This window comes from Coturnix japonica, chromosome 1, assembly GCF_054131305.1.
Source record: "Coturnix japonica strain WE chromosome 1, WE-NBRP24, whole genome shotgun sequence".
NCBI classification, from domain to species: Eukaryota; Metazoa; Chordata; class Aves; order Galliformes; family Phasianidae; genus Coturnix; species Coturnix japonica.
The window spans coordinates 51,391,199-51,413,143 of NC_140663.1; the positions used below are offsets into that span (position 1 = coordinate 51,391,199).

At 40.1% G+C, this 21,945-nt stretch overlaps 1 protein-coding gene across 2 annotated transcripts in view; it reads right to left on the reverse strand.

The window, feature by feature from the left end:
- MYH9 (myosin heavy chain 9) overlaps positions 1-21,945 on the reverse strand; it is a 65,589-nt gene that overhangs the window by 30,374 nt on the left and 13,270 nt on the right. For both annotated transcript variants that reach the window (XM_015862207.3, XM_085519227.1), the window contains exons 2-7: positions 21,123-21,475; positions 16,241-16,397; positions 6,228-6,255; positions 5,367-5,460; positions 920-1,012; positions 178-241 (exon numbers count right to left, since the gene is read on the reverse strand). In XM_015862207.3, the coding sequence (XP_015717693.2) occupies positions 178-241; positions 920-1,012; positions 5,367-5,460; positions 6,228-6,255; positions 16,241-16,397; positions 21,123-21,455 (769 nt within the window). In that variant the 5' untranslated portion in view covers positions 21,456-21,475. The remainder of the gene's footprint in view (positions 1-177; positions 242-919; positions 1,013-5,366; positions 5,461-6,227; positions 6,256-16,240; positions 16,398-21,122; positions 21,476-21,945) is intronic.

Consider the following 21,945-nt stretch of genomic DNA (forward strand, 5'->3'; position numbering starts at 1 on the left):
TATGGCAGAACATACAAAACATTTTCTCTTTTATCACAGGAGAAAACCTAGTAGTATTTGATTTTCTTCTCGTGCCAATTAACAGAGGTATTGATTTAGCAATTGTTATCAGCCAACAAGCACTATTACTGACACTCTCAATACCCTGTTACTTTTAAACAGTTAGAAAAAGGATACAGGTCTCGATATTGGCACCAACAATGTAACCATTGACATCAAAGTTGATTCTGATGAACTTGCCCTGAAAGGAAGGTATTGGCAAAAAGGTTAGTATTCATTCTATCCAGCAACTGCAATGGGCAGCAAAGGCTAACCTTATTGTTTTAATAGAGGAAATTCAGAACAGGTCAGGCAAGTTTAATGCAAAACATAAGACCAGCCAATAGGCAAAGTCTACTGATCGCAACAGCAATTTAGTGACCAAGACACCAGACACCTTTAACTAAGGATGGACAGCCTACAATTCAACTTAATTATGTTTCAACCTAGATTTCCCACAACTACTGCATTTTCAGTTTTCTGTGCTATACAGTTCAAACAGTTCTGCTTCCCTCAACGCCCAACAGCAACCATTTCCATTTAGCTCCAGCTCTGGCTCCTCAGTCTGCCTCAGACACTTGTCCATCTTTCCAGAGCAAGCAAAGTAAGAATTGTTATTTGCTCTTTAGGATAAAACTAACTGTAATAAACTTAGGATAAAAATCAGTGCAAATAGTCCTGGCACAAGATCAGGTTCCTTCACACTAGAGACCTACCAGAAGCACTTTCTGGATAATTCACTGAATGAAATTCTCTTCCCAGATTAACTCAAGGAAGTCGCACAGATAGCTGTCAGGATACCAATGCAATCAAAACCAAAAACATTCCTCACTCTGAAAAGCTTAGCATACTGGAAATCATGCTGGACAGTAATACTCACAAATCTTGAGGAGTTGTCATTCTTTACTGTCTTGGCATTTCCAAAGGCCTCCAGGATGGGATTAGCCTGCAGTAACTGCCTCTCTAGTTCTCCCTAGAGTGAAATTAGAAATGAATAAAGTAGGTAGCTGTTTGCTGCATTATGCTTGGGTCAAACCAGCGCTGAGGTTTCAGTTCACACTAGCTTGGTATCTGTAGCAGAGAAGCCATATTAAACCTTAGAAGATGATCTCTTAGAACCTTCAAAAGGAGACTCATTAGTTATCCAGGTAAAACAGAAGCATTCACAAAAATACTTTATTCCCTTCCCCAAGACAAGGGTGTCCCAAGTGCTGTCTTTCTGTTAACAAGCAGCCCTTTAAAGTCACTTGGCCACAACACCCCACAGATTTCCCAGAGTCAAAACAAACAAAAAAACCATTCTGTTCAAGATCAGGCCCCCCTCTCAGACATGTCTTGCCCTCTAGGTAGGAAGAGTGAGAAAAATCCTCTCTTGCTACTGTGAGACAGCTCTGAACTCTGCTAACAGTAGGTTAATAAGTTAGTCTGAAAAGTTGTAATGTTTGTAAAAACAAACACACATATACATATATATATATAAATATGTAAAGAAAACAGCAATACCAATCTGTGCTAAGAGTCTGTTTTCCACAATACAAACAAGCAAAAGACTCTTTTGTAAGGAGGCACACAGAAAAAAGAGAGTTAGTGGTATCCCACAAACTGCAGGATCGCTCACATTCTGCTGCCATATTTGCACACTCCTCCTCCCCTCAGGGAACACAAAATGCTGGAGCTGCAGAAAAAAAACAAATCCAAACTCTTATCCCTGCCAAGTGCTAAATCATTGGAGCATGTACACCTTTCCCTTCAGATACATCTAGATACATCTCTGGCTGTTATTAAAAACATTTGTCCTTTGTGTAAAGTACGTGGAGTTCTGCATATTACCTGAAAAACTTTTGGAGACAGAAAATGCCAGTTTAGATTAATAGTTCTCTTTTTAGCAGTTATCAGTATATATTCAAGACTTCCTGTGCACAACAGATGGAAATTGAGTTTGATGTGTGAAAACCGGAATGCATGGGCAAAATATTTAATGGTGTTTATAAAGGAAAATTGTTGGCATTCATTTTTGAATGCATTATAGAACAGGTCATTGTCTCTCTGAAAAAGCACTAGAGTTGTGTTGCAGAGTCGTTGTTTTGTTTTTTAAAGAGGTGGTGCATCAGTAACCAAGCAAAGAACTACCAGTGCTTCTCTTCTTGATACCACAATCATCTCTCTTCATGCTTGCAAAGTGCACCGCCAAACAAAATGCCAAACATGACCTCCAGTCCCTGCAGAACTGCACACACACAGGGGGCAGCTGCTGCAAACACTTCCATTCACTGTCAAGTATACACAACAAGGGGGTTGGTTAACCATGGAAAGGGAAAGGTGGGATACTTGCTCGATCCCAACAGAGCCAGTGTGTAGCCCTGTAAGGAGAAAACCTTGAAACTAGGTTTCAGTCCTTGAAACTGTGTAGCCATCACATTTCCCTCTCCTATTCTGGCACATGTCCTGACACTGGAACGCACTTCCCTCACCACCCTGCAGTGAAGTCCCAGGCCTCTGTTTGTGACTACAAACTGTTGCTATGCAGGAGAGGTCAACACTTCAACTCAACTAAGGCACAAGGAGGGAAGAGATCAAGAGTTGCTTTTTCCTCCAGAAAGAAGTCAGGCTGAATTTTCTCAATTATTAGGTTAAAAATAAAACTCAGACTGTGCTTCGCTACACAAATGTCAAAAGTTTACGGAAATTTTTTCTACCCAATCTCCTCTTAATTCCTCAGTAAGAAAGTGTCCCTAGTGTTACACAGGTGTTGGTAAACCATAGTTTGAAAGTGACTCAGGCTCTTGAACCACACCAAGGTAGAAATAGGTGTAAGAGAACACTAGCTCAGGGCTTATAGCAATACAGCAATGTGAGGAAAGAAGAAGGCTAGATCTGGTCACACCCCTTAGTTCTCATGACTTATCTCTGTATGGAGATGGGCATCCAGAAATCACAGCTAGCTTCCACATCTTTTATTTTAAAGGAAAAGATGTTGTTTCCCTTTTTTTTGTTGGTTTCATTTATTTACTTTTAAACATTTCAAGAATGAGTTTCTATATGCTTTTCCACAACCAGGTGAAAGACTCTCAGATAACTGGATCCCAACACTAGATTTGATGGGGAAGGTGGAAAGAGATCACCAATAATGTAACCTTTATTACAAAGGTTTCTACATCAGCAACCACTACCCCGAACTTCTAATTAGCTGTGAACATTCTCATCTTCATGATTTAACAAGTCAGTAGAGAAGCAGAGACTAAAAAGGGGAAAACATTGGTCCTAACTTCCATAAACGAAGCTTGATTAAGTGAAAATGTGTTTATATGATTCAATTCATTAGGCCCCAAAAGCAGCTTTAATGCACTTAGTACTCACACCATGCAGCTAGAAGCTATTTAGCTAAATATACCAGTGCGTTGGACTTGGTGGAAGCAGCCACAACCTCCAAAGCAGAAGAGCTACAGCTGACAAATATGCTTTGTAAATCAGATTTTGCTGAGATACTTCAGAAAAAAGGAGCTTAAGATCAAAACTTCTACAAGAAGACAGTCAAGAAACCCTCCTGGTAGATTGAGTGTCACTACTTCTTACTCTGTCACTGACAAAGTTCCACATCTAGTCTTGCTAATCAGTGCTAGCAGTGGGTTTTTGGTATCACAGCATGAAGGCTTGACACTGTCATATTCTATTTTAAAGAATAAATCTGTCAAATAATATATAACCCCTCATAATCCCATTCCAAGTTTAAGATTTGTAAAGGATTGTTGCCCAGAACTCTCCTTACCAACTAACATTTAAGAATCCGCAGGTTACACAGTGGAAGAATACTTAGCTTAAGCCCACGATTCTGTTTTCCACATTTAAAAAAAGAAAAAGAAAAAAAAAAAAAAAGGAGAATGTTTCTAAATACAGCTACTGACAGACCACGGAAAAAGCCTTCATATGTCTCAAAGTTTGGCATGTAGAAGGGTTTTTTTTTTTTTGGTTGTATTCCAGAAGTGACTTATAAGAATGTGTGCGCACAAGCACAGCATGCCTTATTCATATACTCTACACACATGAGGCATGCCTATACACTAAGCTACAAGCAAAAAAACTTTTACTGAGAGATAACACTGGATCACTTGGCATCTGGATTTCATTACACAGCTCACCAGTGAACATTTCAAAGTGCTCAGCTCTGACTAACAAGCTCACAGTCCTGGAACACCCCGTCTGCAGGGCTGCCTTCCTCATCCATCTTTCTCTGCAACTTGCAGTCACATCTCACTGCTGGGAGGAGAAAGCTAAACACATGCCTACATTTATCTTACTAGGAACACCACACACACTAGATACTCAGTTCTATGAAAGTCTGGTCCAGTTCTATTGCCTCTGAGGAGTATATTTCCAAATAAACTGTTCATGAACTCCTGCAAGAAAAGTCTTAAAATGTAAACTAGTTTTTAGCACACAACACAAGTATTCCTTCTTTACATTACTTTAGTCCTCAATCGAACATCCTATTAAAAAGATTATTGTGCACCACACACACACACAAAAATAATTGTGAATTGTCTATGGGTTTGGTTTAGCTGCAGAAAGTGATACTGGTGTGGAGTGAAAAGCTGCTCAAATAAATAAATAAATAAATAAATCACACAATGGGACAGAAAACGCATTCCTGGTGCAGAACGTGCAGTAAACGTGCAGCTCACCTACGAGGATACAACTGATGAATTCGGCAATAGTCCACCGGGGGAGAGGGAGGGGAAAAAAATATAAGTGAGACATTTTCAAAGTCCTCCCACCATCACCACCACCCTCCTTTCATGTGCTGCTACTTGGCTCTTTTCCACCCTTTTAATGTTCTCCTACAATTTCAAAGTTTTCAGCTGAGGTTCACTAAACTACCACTGTATTCCCCAGTTTTGAGGCATTATATGTAATAGCCAAGCCTAACAAACAAAGGTACGGAAGACTGGAGACAACTCCTCCTCAGAAGGATCAGTTTTAAGCTTCCTGGACTGGTTATAAGCTGTATGTCTGCGTAAAAAGATCAGGATGGGTGATGTTTCATTTACAGTGTTTCTAGTCCATGAATCCAAGAGGTTGTAGATGAGTTTATTCCTGCTGTAGCTCCACTGAATTCAAAGGAGGTTTGACTTAGAACAATGTACCCTGGCTCACAGTTATCAATAAACTTGTATTATTTTATGATTCACTGTCCTCCTCAGTCCCCTGAGAGATGTTACCATCTAAGCTTTTATTGAGTAACATGGCTTTCACCAACGACAGCCAATACACATCTATTGTCCAAAGTCAGCACAACAATAAAGCATCATTAAATTAAATCTAGGTCTTACCTGGTCTTTTTTAGACTTGTGCGAGGAAGCGACATGAGCCAGATACTGAATGACCTTCTTGGTGTTCTCCGTCTTACCAGCTCCTGATTCACCTCTGCAAAGAAAGTCTGCAGTTCATTCACACACACAAAAAGCAAGACACAGGGGAGCACATTTCTAACTCCAAAGGGCTACGGAGCTTCTTAAATCCACTCTATCACAACAGCCAACAAAAACTGAATCATACCAGAGAGCTGCATGAGTGGAGCTGGATGGAAGGCTATAGCCCTCAGCTAGTTAGTCTGCCAATGGGCATGGATTCTGCCTGCTCACACAATGGAGGCAACGTGCACAAGAACTATACTTTTTAGTCACTTAGATATGAAAACTTCTAAGTAGATGAGGAACAGTCCTGAGGCAGTTATAGAGCTAGCAGTGAAAGGTAAAGAAATGAATCTCTCAGAGCGAAGGTCCCCAACTGAGGGCCAATCAATTTTGCTGTGTCAAGAAGAGAAATTGCTGTAATAAATAAGACTATCCATTTGTTACTACAATGGGCTCATCAGCACTGATGCTGTTAATCACAACAGTTGCATCAAATCTTAAGGAGTTCTCCAAGACTTTTCCAATGACAAAACCTTATTTCTTCAGGAATTTGGACTGTCTAAAAACATCTTATTCCTTTCCTTCTTCCTTCAGTTCCCATGAAAATTATTCTGCAGAAGGATTAAATCTTGGAGGAACTGAAGCAGGACCTTCCTTAACCCTCCAGCAATGCTCAATTTAATTGAGAACACCCCCAAGTGCTAACTATTAAAAGAGTCCTCCAACCAAGATTTTTAACACAGACATCCCAACAAGCTTGCAAATGTATATACTCACGTGCAAAGGATGGACTGATCCTCTCGGTCTAGAATAGAATTTAAAATAGTAGTTAGATCTAGACTTGAAACTTAAATCAATGTGACAGAAACAAATCAACATCAAATACAAAAGCAGCAAATTCTGACCAGCATCATCAGAAATAAGGCCACGTAACCCCTTTCATGGAAGCAGAAGCCAACTTCCCACCATCTGCTGAAGTTAAATTTCAGCAGAGCCATCATGTTTTCTTCATCCAGAGAGAACAATCATTTACATCATTTTTTCTGTAATCATCACAGAATTCTCTCACTGAATGTTTCTTTATCACAGAGTTCATTTTATACTAGTTATTCATCCCACCTCCCCTTCCATTATTCTGGGTTCCTACTGACTTGCAACAATGATCAGAAGAGCAGAGAATACATTTGGGAGGTGGAAATGGGGCAGGAACCACTAAAAATTCCAAAGAATCAAAAGCTCACATCAAGCTGAGGCTCCCACCCCAAAAAGAAACACTAGAAGCTCAGTAAGAAATTACTGTTACTTATTTTATACAGAATGGGTTTGAAAGCTACAATGCTGAGCAGCAGCCTAAGTGCTGTACAGATTACTTATTTGTGGCACCAGTTCCTTTGTATTAACAGAGCAGTCGATAATAGCAGAATCTTTTCCTTTTCATGCTGACAAGTTGCAAAAAGCAGGAACAGGAATATTGTGCTGAATGCTAAACAGTAGACATGCTAATTCCTGTGTTCATTTCCCAGCTATGGATTACGAAATCTTTCCAGTTACAGAACTTACTTCACCCAGCCTAATCTACACTATCTTCCCCAACATCTTTAACCTCCTCTCAGCTTCCACCTATGATTCCACTTCCTCATAGGCAATCCCTGTCTGGTCTTCATCCCACTGCTCCTCAACCACTTCTATGCAAACACGCTCCCCTGCTTCTGCCTTGATTTCACTTTCCATCCACCCCTCCACTCTGAGTTCCACTTTAGCCCCCAGAGTCTGCACCATATTCTCCCCCCAGTTAGAAGCACTGGGCAGACTGGAGAGTGTCTGCACCGTGTACAGTTTCACTAGCTTGTAGGAATCAGAGTGGAAGTGATACCTGTTCAAACACAGAACAGACTCAGGAACTGCAAATCATGCACAGAAAATCCTGCATCACCTAAGAGCTATTGAGACACGCACTGTGCCATCAAAATGCATTTATTTATTTACTTAGGTTACGATCCACTCTGAGAGCCCGAGTGTCACAGCAGTTATATTTCATCTTGTTACTGTTGTTTTTCCACATCGTACTCCAACTTTGTGTCAGACTCCAGCCTAATCTCTAAACATACTGCAAGCCCCAAGCATTCACAAATAGAAAATTCATTGCATTCCTCTAATAAATTATTTCAGCAATTGGTAGCTTTCATCAGTATGTTTACAACTATGACCGTGTCCACATTTTAGCTACTTCTTTTCATTTCTCCATTCTCTTAGAGAACTTAAGTGTACTCCATGCTCTCCCCTCCAGAGAACTGCTTAGAAGATATAACCGAGTCATCATTCAAGTTTCTTCGTGTGAGATAGCGAGACTGAATTCTAATTAGGGAAGGCTTTATAGTCAGGTAGACTTTTCATGGAACAGGAAAAGCAAGTGAACCTACCAAATTTGAGATTCTGTCTTTTCTTAAACTATTCCAAAAACAATATTGGAAACATTAGGTTCACACACTACAGAGAGGTTAACCTGCTCTGAACTTGCTTTGCTGGAAACTGCCTGTATTCAGTTGAGCATAAAAGTTTAGAGGAAAATAATCTGCTTTATCCCAGTTAATACCATCCTCAGAAAGGTGCTGATCAGCCTAGGACTGGAAGAAAGCAAGCAAAAGAAAATTGTCACTCATAGAGTTTTGGATCAGAAAACACATCTAAAACCAGACACCTGCAAGTTTATTAGCATTACACATTTGTATTTTTCAAGTGCTGAATTTTATTCTTTTGCCTTCAAGATATGTATTCCTTTTGCTGAGGGAGAGCTGAAGAGTAAATGTGAGGCAGTCTTAAAGGCCTCACCCATTCCAAGTTCTCAGTGGGTCAATGGCTCAGCAGGCAAATCTGCATGACTGGGCACTGGGAAGGTGGATCAGGGGAATAACTAATGACTCATTTATGGATCGCCTAAGGAAATGTATTCTGTAGTAGTGCAACACTTAGGTGCAATGCTCTATCACAAAGTAGCTATATGAAAGGATAAGATTGTGACTCTGAATAACATCTGCCTTTCAGAAGCTTGACTAGCCCACTTGTTCTAGAAAAGTTTATATTTGCATTCAGGTACCACAGTGGCTCTTCTAAGAAGCCTATCAGATAAAAAAAGATGCCCCTGATGACACACCTCACTTCTGGTAACCAACTTTGGTGTTGGAATCGTGCACTGGGGCTCATACAGGCAATGGAACTCTAGGTACTTCCTTACCACATCCAAGGTAGGATCCTCATTCTTACAAAACACACTGGTAAGCAGACAAACCAAATGTCGCATGGAAAAAGAGATGACCAACATCAAACAATCCTCAGTTTTCCTTTGGCACAAAAAACTTACGATCATCACAAGTTTTACTGACTTGCTGAGCAGCTCTTGTTAGAGCTACAATGGGGCAAGGCATTAACAACACTAAGGAATTACCACAAGAAGCCACAAAGGGGCAAGCACAGGATCTCTCTAGGCCTTAACGCAAAGCGAGGTGTTGTCAGGTGCTCAGCAGGAAGAGCCACAGACAGTGTTTAAAAGCCCTCTCGGCGGTAGGGTTGCCTCCCCCAGCACACTTGTCTGGTGGCCCGCTGCAGCTGCGTTAGTCACCTCTGCTTTAAGCCAGCAAGAACGTACCTGCGAGTGCAGGCAAGCCACCGGCAGCGTGCAGACACTGCCATAAAAGGCAACATTCCTGTTTGCAATCCGGGGGAAATTCTTTCCCAGGACGGCAAAGCGGCAGTCATTGGGATAGCTGGAATTCTTCTAATTGTGTACAGACAGACAACTGAATAATGTGTTGAGCAACAGGAAATTGGAGCCTACCAAAGGGCCAAAGAGCTAACAAATACAAAAGCATAACTCTTAGACACGCTTCCAATTAAGACTTGTTGTAAACGCCAATATTTATTCTCTATACAATGCTGACTTGTGCCATCACGAATCCAAATCCAATTGCCCAGACAAGAAGCCACCTCCACTCTCCCACATTTTTTTTAGGCGATCATTTGACATGGGCGTACTGCACAACCTCAGTCAGCACTTGCCTTTACTGCGCTGTCAGTTGTGCAAGCAACCTACTCAGCAAAAGAGAATGTGCTGGGTACCATAAACTCAGTCGCTTATAATAACACAATCAAGAAACGCCTGATTAAAAGAAATCTGCATCTGCTTTTCAATCCTAAACAGAGTCACTTATTAAAAACAATTCAGAATAACAACTCATTAGTTAATTATAGCAACAGCTCTGTATTTCAGACCAGCTGGCGAGGAAGGCTTTTTATCTAGGCTCTTCCTCAGTTCTCATCACCACAGTATTCAAGAGACCCTAAGAAGCAGTGGGCTCAAGCATCCAGAAATGCAGAAGACATCCTTCACATTTAGGCTATACAGCAGGATGGTATCATGAGATCACTAGATTAATTTTACTATATGAAAAAAAGCAGATCTTACTTTTCTCAGTTTAAAAATAAAAGATTTAATTTTAGACTGCTTCCAGGACCTTCCAGGACATATTAAAAACTTAATTAAGCCAAAATTTGTTTCAACATGACAGAAATCTTGTACATTAGTGGTGCTCAGATAAATATTCTACTGTAAAATATCAGATCTGGAAGAATTCTGAACCACTGTGTTCAAATACATTGGCATTACTCATGAATGAACAGAGCTCTAAACTCCTGAATTTGTTTAATACGTTTGGGGGTGGAAGAAGAAGAGGTTGGTAGGCTAGAACAGAAGAACAGAACGTGCAATTCAGGCTCCCCATCTCAGTTACAGCACATCCTACCAAGGCCTTTATCACCCACTTCCTCTGCATGAGTGACTGCAGTTGCAGGCCTGTTCATCTCCATAAAAGGAGAAGTGCTATAGCACTCACACAATGGTGACATCATCCCTCCAGCCAAGAGGAAGTGTAGCTGAAAGGCAAAGGCTTGGCTTGCTATCCGCTGCCTATAGCTGACTCATTAAGGCTACAAGCTTAACCGTAGCTAGATGGTACCACCCACCTTCTTAACCACGGGGCCCGGCCCTGTAGGTTTCCGTTACTGTAAGGCTGTGCAGGCCTGCAGCCCAACTGGGGAACCAACTGTCTGCTGGCCAAGTTAGGGAGGTGACCTAAAGCAAGAAGTGGGCTGAAATGCAACACTTCAGCCACGCAGCAGCTTCAGTTCCTTGTCTCTCCTCAAACTTCTTGTCTGACCTCAAAGCAATCTTACAAGCACGTCCTTCCCTCGGGGCCCAGACACGTGAGGAGCCCCAGGCACCTGACAACGCTGTGCTGCTGGAACAACCCTGCTGGCATAGAATCTCATCAAATGTATTCACAGCGGTGCTTTAACCTACGTGCTGCTTTGAGTAGGATCAAAAAGACCCCAGGGAAACACCCAGACACAGACTGAAAACTTGCTTTTGCATTCCCATTTTGGGAATGTGTTGGAGAGAAGTTTCTAAATATGAATAACCTACCATCGAGCACGAGGGAAAGAGAATGGTAAGCATGGAATATTTAAGACAGCTCTTACAAAACACAGCTCCTAGATCTGAAAAAGGAAAAAAGTCACTTGGTTTGGCAGGATAGCTACAGTGCCAAGACTCAGCTTTGCAGTACATGAAGTCTGGAGGGCAAGCACAAGGAAAAAAGTGCCATTTCCAAAAATGAAATACATCCTACTGGATGAAATGTAAATATTTATTTCCCTGAGCCTGTTTTTGGACTTAAGCCCACAGCCCTTTCTCTAACATTTCAGGACTGAATCTGGAGATAGCGAAATGGGAAAATAAGTTAGGCTGTAATTTTAGGCTACACAAATGTTTACCAAGTTCTGACAGGAAAGAAAAACCGCTGTACAGCCTGCAAAAGCTCAGGCTGCTCGTGGTCCTAGGACAGCATGCAGAGGGGGGACTGACAGAAAGGGCTGAGCTGTTATGTAAGAACTGCCAGAAGGCTCTCGCTCTGGTTTGCAGGAATGAAGCAAAAAGGGTGTGGTAACTACTAAAAAACAAGTGGGCAATGGACTCTTTTTAGCTCCTTGTTCTATTGAGAACCACATTTCAAGATGCTTTATTTTCAGAGTTGCATTCAGAAAGCTCAAATGATTCCACGCACATAAAACACCTCTTAAGAAAAATCAGAAACTGCTTGCATCTTTTCTTGCAATCTGTATTCAGACAGCATCAAACAAACATCCTCCGTAATTGGTATCCCAATTTAATGCTGCCCTTTGCTTCAGAAATTTGGACAAATCTCAGAAATAAACTAGTGAAACCACATGCTATTTTCCTTTGGTTTTAGTGGAAACAGAATTGACTTTTGCATGCAACTTGAGAGAGACATCTGTGCCCTTGCATAATCCAAGAAGACCTTCAATCAGCTATTCCTGAATTGGTAAACACAGAGAATATCTGATAGAAAATAAAGGTGTGTTTTGGGGTAGCACATTACACAGTGCAGTATAGCAGAGCAGAGTTACAAAGCAAGCTGAGAAAGCAGCACTGAGATCCAGAAATTAGAACAGAAGTATTCTACTAGCTTGGAAACTTTAGAAATATGTCACCATCTGAGAAATATGAATAAAATACTTCAAGGTCATGTTCCACAGGAGCAGACCTCAAGGACTGTTTCTTATAAAAATGACAGCTGGGTCTAAGGTGCATCTAATGACCTGCAAAAGCAAGTAATTTGTCTTACAGTAGCTAACCCTTTCTTCCCTTAATATAACAAGGCTAAGAAATTTCAGAAAGGTGCTATGCTTCATGATTTTTTCTTTTAAATACCAAACTCATTGACTGCTTAAATCTCAAGCCGCTGGCTGCATAGGTTCCTCTGCAGATTAATCCATCAAGGTCAAGGAGGATTTAATAACTGTATAATGTTTTTAAGTGTTTTGTTCAGTGAACCATTAGGAACCCTATACTGATACGCAGAAAAACTGGATGAGAAGTGAGATGAAGCACTTTCAATAGCAATGTGCTGCTTATACCTTCTCCTACCCATCTTTTAGTTGAGCAGAGGCTAATAGACGGGCAGAGAATGTGTACAAGGAAAGTGTTTTGGAGAAAAGGTTCCAGAATAACCATGCATGTCAAAGCTGTTACAAAGAAGTTTCAGACACTGACATTTAACAATGGTCATCATGCTCCAGACACCAAGAAAACTCACAGCTTATTGCTAGCTTAAGTATTTGACACAGAAAATTTCCTTTGTGTGTTCTGAATAGACAAACAGGTGCCATTTAATAGCTTTAAAAGGTTTTTTTTTTTCCTTAATAGATCCTCTGGAGAACATCAATTGAGGTAGCGAATTTATCCCTTCAATGCACATCTGCTGCTTTGCAATAATGATTTGTCTGCTGAAGAAACCATTCCACTTGTAGGCACTCTACTTCCATCATCAGTGCCAGAAAAATAACTCTTCTGAAAACAGTCAGACCTGAGGCATCTGGAATTCAGGTTACCCAGGGAACAGAAACATTAAGACAAATGGTTGTTTTCTTGGAAAACAAAAATGTTATAATTTTCTCAGAGTTCTTCTCTTGAAACTTAAGAAGTATCTCCAAGCACCATGCAGCAAAATTGTGGGTTTATCTCATTTCTGAGTCTTAATGTCCTTGGTTGGAAAAAAGGAGGGGGATACTTAAAACACGTTTTCCATTATATTATAGCTTCAAGGAAATGCTTTTGGTGAAGTTTAACCAGAAGAAAAAAAAAATAACCCCCAAAAACCCACCCTACAACTTAACCCCTTGGGATATAAGAATGCCACATGACACTTTTCTGAATAGACTAACCATGGAAGATAGAAAAAGAGGACCAAACTTAGTGCATTGGCATAGACGCCTGAAAAGGGTTAAATAGTTTCTGGATTAGCAGAAGTTGGAATAAAATTCTCATCTTCCTCTCCCTTCCCTAAAGGACCTCCCTTTAGGAGGTTTGCTTGTTAGAATACCATAAATTGACTAAAAATCAGAAAAAAAGAATTAAAAAGGAAAAAAAAAAAGTCCAAATCAATTAACATGCAAGACTTCTCCACTCTGTCAGTTTAAGAGATAACTACACAACATGCTGGCATAAGTCAGTCACCAGCCTTGCTATCCTTCTCCGGACTATGAAGGGAATCCTTGCCTTTGGGGCTCAGAAAGCATGGTAGGGAAGACAGACTAATCCTAAATGCCTCTAGCTCATGTGGAGAACTGTACCCTTTTATCTTCTATTCTCTGAATGGATTCCTGCCATACCACTGGCTGCTGCATCAAGCCTCCCCCACTGCTAAGCAGCACTGAGAAAGTGGAATAGGAATGTTGCTTTCCATTGCCCTAGAGGCTAGCCAGGACCAGAGACATTACAATAGCCTACTCACCTTTGCTCCCAGTAGCATACAGTGGAATGCTGCTGCTAGCCATTAAAATAAAGCAGCAAATAACCATATAACAGTGTCTGGGCATTTTTTGCTAGCAAACATACAGACATGATGTGTAGAGAAGAGCTTGGACAAGCCTCTAGATTGTTAAAATTACTGATAATACTGGGTAGCTAAAATAATTCTGGCTTTTCTTCATCAAGTGCAAGGTCCCGCAGAAGGGTCAGGGCAATACCAAGAAAAGATATAGGATGAGCAAAGAATGGCTTGAGAGCAGCCCAGAGGAGAATGATCTGGGGGTGTTGGTTGATGAAAGACTCAACATGAGCTGGCAACGTGTGCTTGCAGCTCAGAAAGCCAACTGTTTTCTGAGTTGCACCAAGAAAAGTGTCCCTCCCAGCCCAAACTGTTCTGTGATTCTACAATTCTGGAAAAGGCAAACACTCCAGAAGAGCTCATAGCAACTTTCTGCTGCTAGGAAAAACAGTGGCAGGGCTTCCAGTCTTCAGCTTTGAGCACCAACACAAATTCAAGTCTGAGATTTCTGAGTTTTAGACTTCACTCAAGAAGTGATGGAATGGAAACACTTCTCTTTTCAAAAGGAAAGGAAATATCCCCGTAGATCAATCACCATCTCTGAAGCACTTTCAGACAAGCTAAGCTCATCTGTCCCTTCCTGCAGCTGTCTGGACATACACTACAACATACTGGTGTTATCTGGCAGGGAAGAAGAACAAGGTTTAACTGTTAACAATGGAATGATAAAGACATCTTCAGTCTCTTTACAGCAATGCCAAAGAGTCTGTCTCTGATACTATGTAGAAAAGATTTCTCGTTAGGGAACCGTAACTTTGGTAGGGATTAGTCAATAGCTCATTTAAGGAAAATATATGTTGGTACTTCAGCTGACAAGAAGGAGTGAGCAAGAGAAAGAAGGAAGTAATAAAGGAAGTGAAACAGTGATAAGCGCTTTGCAGACAACCATACTGCCATATATTGTGCAGGAGGTGCATTTATCTCTGCGATTCATGGCAAATCCAGTCTTGGTTCAAAGAAAGAAAGGCCCTATGTAGATACAGGTTTGTTTTTATTTCCCATCTGCTTACAGTACTTCTTCCAGAGTAATGTTTAAGTAGTATAGATGTATTTTCTTCAGACCTGTCACATCTTCAATGAACTGCCATCAGTACTCTGCTACTAGTCCACTGCTGTATGGCTCTCCCCTTCACTCTTTTTACCAATACAGCTTAATTTATCCATCATGTTAGCTCTCCTGTGTGCTGTGCTCCACATGGCACCACACATCAGCAAACTTCCTTGACATCCTCCAAAAGGAAAAACTGTTTAAAGTCATTAACTCTGGCAAGTGGAAGAAGTTTTTCTTGCTTTCTTTCCACTCCGGGCAACCCCATTGTTATATTCTTCCTATGCTTGCAAGTACAAATAACAGTGAGGGCAGGGAAAAAGCACAAGCGTTTAAAATTGAGTCTAATTAGAATTTTAAAGTATGCTTTTATTATAACTGGCATTTGTTCAAAAAGTGAAACTAATGACGAGACTCTGAGAGACCAACACCTTAATCATCATTGCTATCCATCAGAAAAGTCAAATTTATACCAACCAGCCAAATCAAGCTGTCTTTTAAACACACAAAGCATGCCTCTTCACATAACCCAAGAAGAAACAGGAAGCAAAGCATAGTACCTCCATGTTTGAACACTCTCCAGGCATCCCACACATCAGCACCAACTCTGTGAAAAACCTCCTCAGAGAAGGAGAGATATATACCCAGCCTTCAGAACTCCGTAATTAAATTCTCAAGTGACAATCAAGGAGATAAAATATACAGTTCTTCCTCTTGGTATAAAGGGAGTTATTAGGGAAACATGTCAACCTGCTTGCTTGCTTTTACCCATAAACAACCAACAAATGTATTTAGTATTGTCTAACAGAACAAGAATGTAACAAAACAAGTAATCATCAGTAAAACTACTACTGATCATCACATCCCAAAATGCATGTTATACCAACCTTGTTTCATCCAACCAGACTGCATGGCTGGATTTTAACAGTTTTCTTAAGTGATTGCACCTATCTGTAGCTATGACTCCATAGAATTATAGAGGGAAGATCTATTTACTTCAGTTATCCTTGCATGCTTCTCTAAAGCCTGCTGTGCTGAAACCGATCAGTTTATGTAATTATGCACTTGTCTGACCCCCCTGCAATGTTCTTCAAAACACCAGACCAGGAGAGAGCTATTCACCTGAGCACAAGAACTAGTACCAAGCAGGTGTCGTGCCTGTAAGCAACGGTGCAGCAATGCCTTTTGATAGCAGTAAGATGCTGCTCTTCTACAATGTTTTGACTGCAATCCTGGTTTGTGATTTCAACAAATGAATTGTTACCTCAGTAAGCACTTACCTTGCATCATACTCCGGTAGGCTGTGTCTGTGATGGCATAGATGTGAGGGGGCATCTCATGCCTCTTTTTGCCTTTGTACATCTCCACTATTTCTTCTGAGTATATTGGCAGGTTCTTGTAAGGATTGATTACCACACAGAACAGGCCTGAGTAGGTCTGTAAAGAAAACGCCCCCAGCAACAAGGAGTTAAAATTTTGTATACTCGTGCCTTTTAACAGCATATTATTTGAAAACAGATCAGTCATTTTCAAGTGCTTCTTCCAGTGATATTAAGAGGGATGCCTCCCACTAAGCAATATTAGAATATCAGCAACGCCTAAAGTTATATCAACTTGGATGGTACTCAACCTTTCAAAGTATGCAAATAGCATCAACTGACACATTAGTCACGTCGATAATCAAAGTGGCCTACTCCCTAGCTAATTAACAGCCTGTGAGGAGTGGCTTTGCCTCCTTTCAAAATCCTGATATTTGTCTATTTCATTACATAAAATAGGCACTCAGCTTCTAGAAAAGAAGCATTTTACATCACGTTTGTGTATCTACTAGATGAATTTATTCAGTAATCAATCAACTACAACATAATAAAACTTCACATGAGAGCAAGTGAGTTTACTTGTGTCCAGAAATGGCACAGATGATGCAGAGAGACAGCAAGATATTACAGAAAACACAACACAAAGATATACATTCTCTGCACTCTAGCACAACACTCATGAAGATATTCATGTCTGCGCTCAACAATTTTCATGCTAAATGATAGCTACTAAATACAGGAAAGGACAGATAGCACATCCTTGGAGTCTTACTGATAAATGAGTGTTACTGGTGGCATCAAATCACTTTGTGAGGCCTTAATATATTGCCTGTAGGAGTCAGGCTTGCTTATTTTCTATTATCTCCCTGCTCACTTATGCTCGGTATGCAGAAAATAGGCTGGACACCTCTCTAGATGAGAAAGACTAGATAAGTGCAACTTGACAGGACTTACATATAAAGTTTATTTGATGAAAAGCTGCCCCTCCATCCCACACTTAGTCAAAACATGACTCCAGCAGAGGGAATCACGCCAAAATAGTTACTAAAGGAATACCAACATACTCCTTAGAGATTTTCAAGACCACTGGACTAGGTTGAATTCAGTTTTGACCCTGCTCTTAATGGGAAGTTAGACTGGATGGCCTCCTGAGGACCCTGCAAACCCAAAAGACTTTTGTGATTTACATGTAATGATTGCGACCTAGTTGTAATTGTAATTGTAAACTAGTTTCAAACTAGTGAGTATAGAGAACAATTAAACAGTATTCCATTCTTGAAGAGTCAGGAACATTTGCCAAAGTTTACTTCTAATGCATTCCATAGCAAAATTTTCTGATCTGAAAGCAAATTTCAGCTTCTCAATTGGTTTTCACTGAGTTGAATTCTGCAGTTCTAATACAACTGTCAAAATAATTTTAGTGAAAGTATCTATTTTTTCCTCCAAAATTCTTTTGAAATCTAAATATCTAAAAGCAAATCTAAGAAGTGTTTTAATTGCAAAGGCAGTAGGAAAAGACCTTCCATGTTGCTTAGATGCTTTAAGAATAGCATTCCATGCCTTGGTGCTGAGTTTTAGAGTTCCTTATCAATTTTAGAGGCAGCTGTCCAAAACATCTGGATATATGTAGCCCTCTACAGATACTTGCAGTGCTACCAGAAGAGTACATTTAGCACCTTCTATTGCTGATATCTCTTCCATTGTTTTCTCAATGAAGAGAGCTTTGACATGGTAAAGAGTTCTCTACAGTAAGAGCAGAAAGTACTTAATCGGATTTAGCCTCTTAGCTAGATAAAGGAAAGAATTAGAGTACATTGATCAGAAGGATGAAAATAGCATCTACTACATAGTTCACAGTTCTATATCCAAGTTTTCTATGCACTCATTTAAATCTTAGGTAATTAACCTATTCACACAGCACAGGACTTCAGGAAGCTAAATGTCAGTGAGATTCTAGTCAAGTTAGCTATGAGATAGTGCTGGAAAGGAACTATAAGTTGCAGAAACTAACATGATTACTAATTCCTTTAACCTCAGCTTCAGTCCTTCATCATGAGAGACAGCACTTGCATAGTACAAAAACAGCAGCTGAAAGTCTGGGTCATGCTTTCCTCATCTTTGAATACAGTAGTGGAGAGGTAGAAAGCAGTCTACTCCAGAGTACTGTATTCACTGTGCACTCATTACACTTATTTTCCCCTATATTAGCATGGGAATTGCTAGCACTGTGAAATTAATGTTCTCCTCAACACTTCAGTTCATGCCACAGAGGATTACAAGTGAGAGTAAATGAAAAGAAGTGGCAATATGTGAAAAGGAATTTGAAGTCTTCCTGTCTGTATTTGCATGACTTCTTATGGACATGTTTGCCCACAAAGAAGAACAGTCCCTTTTCAAATAAAAATAGCGCAAGGGTCTGAAGTTGAACTGAAGCACTCTGCTGGAGGAGAACAACAATTTAGAAGAAGGCAGGCATTAACTTCCTCAGACTGATGAAACAGGCCTGCAGGAAAACCTTCCTTCCTTGCTATGAATGGTGTCAACAATCAGTGTTTTGTAACTGACTATTTGCTCTATCAAGCAGTGCTATGCTTCTTGTAGCTGCAGTTCCCATGGAAATAAATAGGAGGCATTACTTTCAGAGTGACCTATGTACACTGCACGTACTCCTTCAAGAGGATTAACCATCAAGCAACAGCCGCTTCAGTGAAAGTATCGTAAGCATTCACGTTAATCTTCTGACTTGAGAAGAACTGCTGACAGGTACGATCAGTCCATTTCACAAGTGCACAGAAACACCATTTTGGCAAGTCTAAGGCTCCGTAATAGAGCATTGCTACTCTAAGTTTATATGTGTGAAGGGTGTGGATTTTTTATTTTCAATACTACTTTCTACCTAACTAAAAGCACTCCGTTTATTACAGCCACAGATCATGTCTGAAATTTCAGAGGATGTCTTGCAAGATAAATGAAATAACCTACTGTACAGTGCACAACAGACTACACAACACTGGTGAATTATTTTCAACACCTTATTACATAATCTAGCAATGCATCCTGTTCTAAAAATGTTACACACATGATCTTGCATATCCTATTTCAACACAAGACCAAGATTCTTCCCTCCGATAAGAGGTTTTGACCAATAGCCAGAAGAGCTGTTCAGCTGCATGGAATAACTAACTGCATCAACCTCCTAAGTCTCAAAATCTTGAGACCAGAAGGTGATGGAATTTATACGAGCTTTGCACCCTGCAGGTGTTCTCTGATTATATAAGCAGAGGTTGTCCGTGCACCACCATGCCACACTAGAAGAGCTATGGTCACAGCATCAGTCAGAACTTTTAGCTTGTGTTCATGTTTCTTAATTTAGAATACAACCATCCATAGAGGTTTCTAGCCAAGACAGATAATTACAGTGAACTCCTGCTGTGCAGCAACTTGAAGATAACCAGGCTCTGTTAGGACAGAAGAGATTGTCTACAGCTTGCCTCATAAGATGACTAGAAAAAAGACTAAATCTCTTTGGGTAAGGTGAAGTAATAAGCACCCCAAAACACAAACAAACAAACAAACAAAAAAACACCACAAAAGGAGGGGAAAAAAAAACACAATACCAAAGCCAAAATCATACAGAAAGGTAACAAAACACAATACCAAAGCCAGAAACATACAGAAAGGTAACAGCTTTTATTTATGTTGTCATTTCCAGATGAAGAAAGAGGCAGATTTGGGGGTTTAGAAGCTCAAAAGGAAGGAGAAAAAGTATCTAGATATGCTTTATTATCTAGAACTGGGCTAATATACATGTTTACATATTAAATTCATTCTTTAATGCAACCTAGTAGCTCTTCTAATCTATGGTGAAAAACATTTTATAATGTCTAAAATACTGAACATCAAATATTTCTACATCCATCAGGGATTTTCTCTCTGGCAGACCCATTTTGATTCTGTAAGTAGAGGGCATTTGGAGAACAAACAAGCCAATGAACACTTCTTTGTGTTTTAAGCAGTCACTGCAGCCAAATTTTACATTACTATTGAGTTTATTTACCCTATGTTGACAGGGTATTAAAAAGTAGCAGGACATATTTCTGTTGGCTGCACAGAAGTTAAGATAGAAGGGACCTGTAGAACTAGTCAAAGTTCCAAATTCTCCTTCCTCACTTTTCCTTATTTACTACTTTTGGTATGCAGTGAAGCAGTTATTGCGTGCTTTAGAGGGTTATGGTCATGGGCCCCACACATGGTATCTTTGTCTTTTCCATAATAATAATAATTCCGTTCTGGGGTGAGAAGGAAGTGTTACCCCATCTGTAAACTCACATGTGAATATATGTGCCTTTTCTAATAGCACACTCTAAGATCCAGAATTTGTGTTTAAAAACAAACAAACAAACAAACAAACCAGCTTGGCACTGGTATTTTTTCCCAGTGAAGCTCCAGACATGGGAAAAATCAACTCAGATGTTAGGTATATTAAGATCATGCTTTTATTATTTAATTCAGTTCAGACTTCCTGTTTACCACTTTCCAACTGCTCTCACTTCTTGCTAAAAGCAAGTTAAGTGGCATTCAAAACATTCTGCAAATGAAGACATTGAAATGTGAAAGACTGATTTACCACAGCATTCCTTGAAAGCTTCTACATTAACTAAAGGGGGGGGATTGGCACAGTTTAGTGAAAAAATTGTAAGTAGAAGGAAGAAGTTGAGTCACGTGAGAGTTATATATATGGGCAATGAAAGGTTAACATATACCCTTTAAAAGCAAATTGATTACAGTAAGTTCCCACACTACAAAATAGAGAACTCTTATCTTAATGGAGAAGATTACTCACGTAGATCAGTCCAGAGTAGTATCTTTCCTTCAAGTTGTGAAGCACAGAAGCCTCATTCAGGCACGTCAGCTCAGCCATATCTTCTACCTTCGAGAATTTGGGAGGGTTCATCTTCTGGATGTCATCCTTATTTACTTTCACCTTCTTCCCATTCTCTGCCAATTCCACGATGGCCTCATCTCCCACTTCTTCCTTTAGGCTAGCTGCTTCAAATCCACTTTTCTCTGAGGGAACCCATACCAACTTCTTGGCTGCCCAGTCAGCCTGAGTAAGGGGGTTGTTAATGATATTTTTGTCCACGTAAAGGTACTTATCTGCATCTCTTTGCGCCATTGTGGTTTAGATTTAGGGACCTGCCACAGAAAAAAAAAAAAAAAAAAAAAAAAAGTGTTTTTAAAGCCTCAAGTTGCCTTGCAAATTCATTGCTAAATTCCTATGCTAAATACTCTGAGCTCTTCCTTGTCAAAATACGCCTCCCCCGGCCTTCAGTTACATGTTAGTAAGCACTGGTAAGCTGTCAGACTTCCAATAAGGTCAAGGTTTTGACTGCCAAGAGGATGGGAAAAAACAAACTAGCAAGCAGTTAAAAAAAAAAAAGAAAAAAGAAAAACAACACAGAACAAAAAACTGACCGTTAAGCATTTGGAAGTCATTATTTGGCAGAAGAGAGAAAGCACATTAAAGTGGCAAGCATCAAACAGTTCAGAAGATGTGCCAACATTCACAGCATCAGATACTACGTTGGTAATGTTCAGGTAAGATTAGCTCTTAGTGCTCTACTCAGTAGAAATACTTGCTCAGAAATATCAAAAAAGTTTAACCA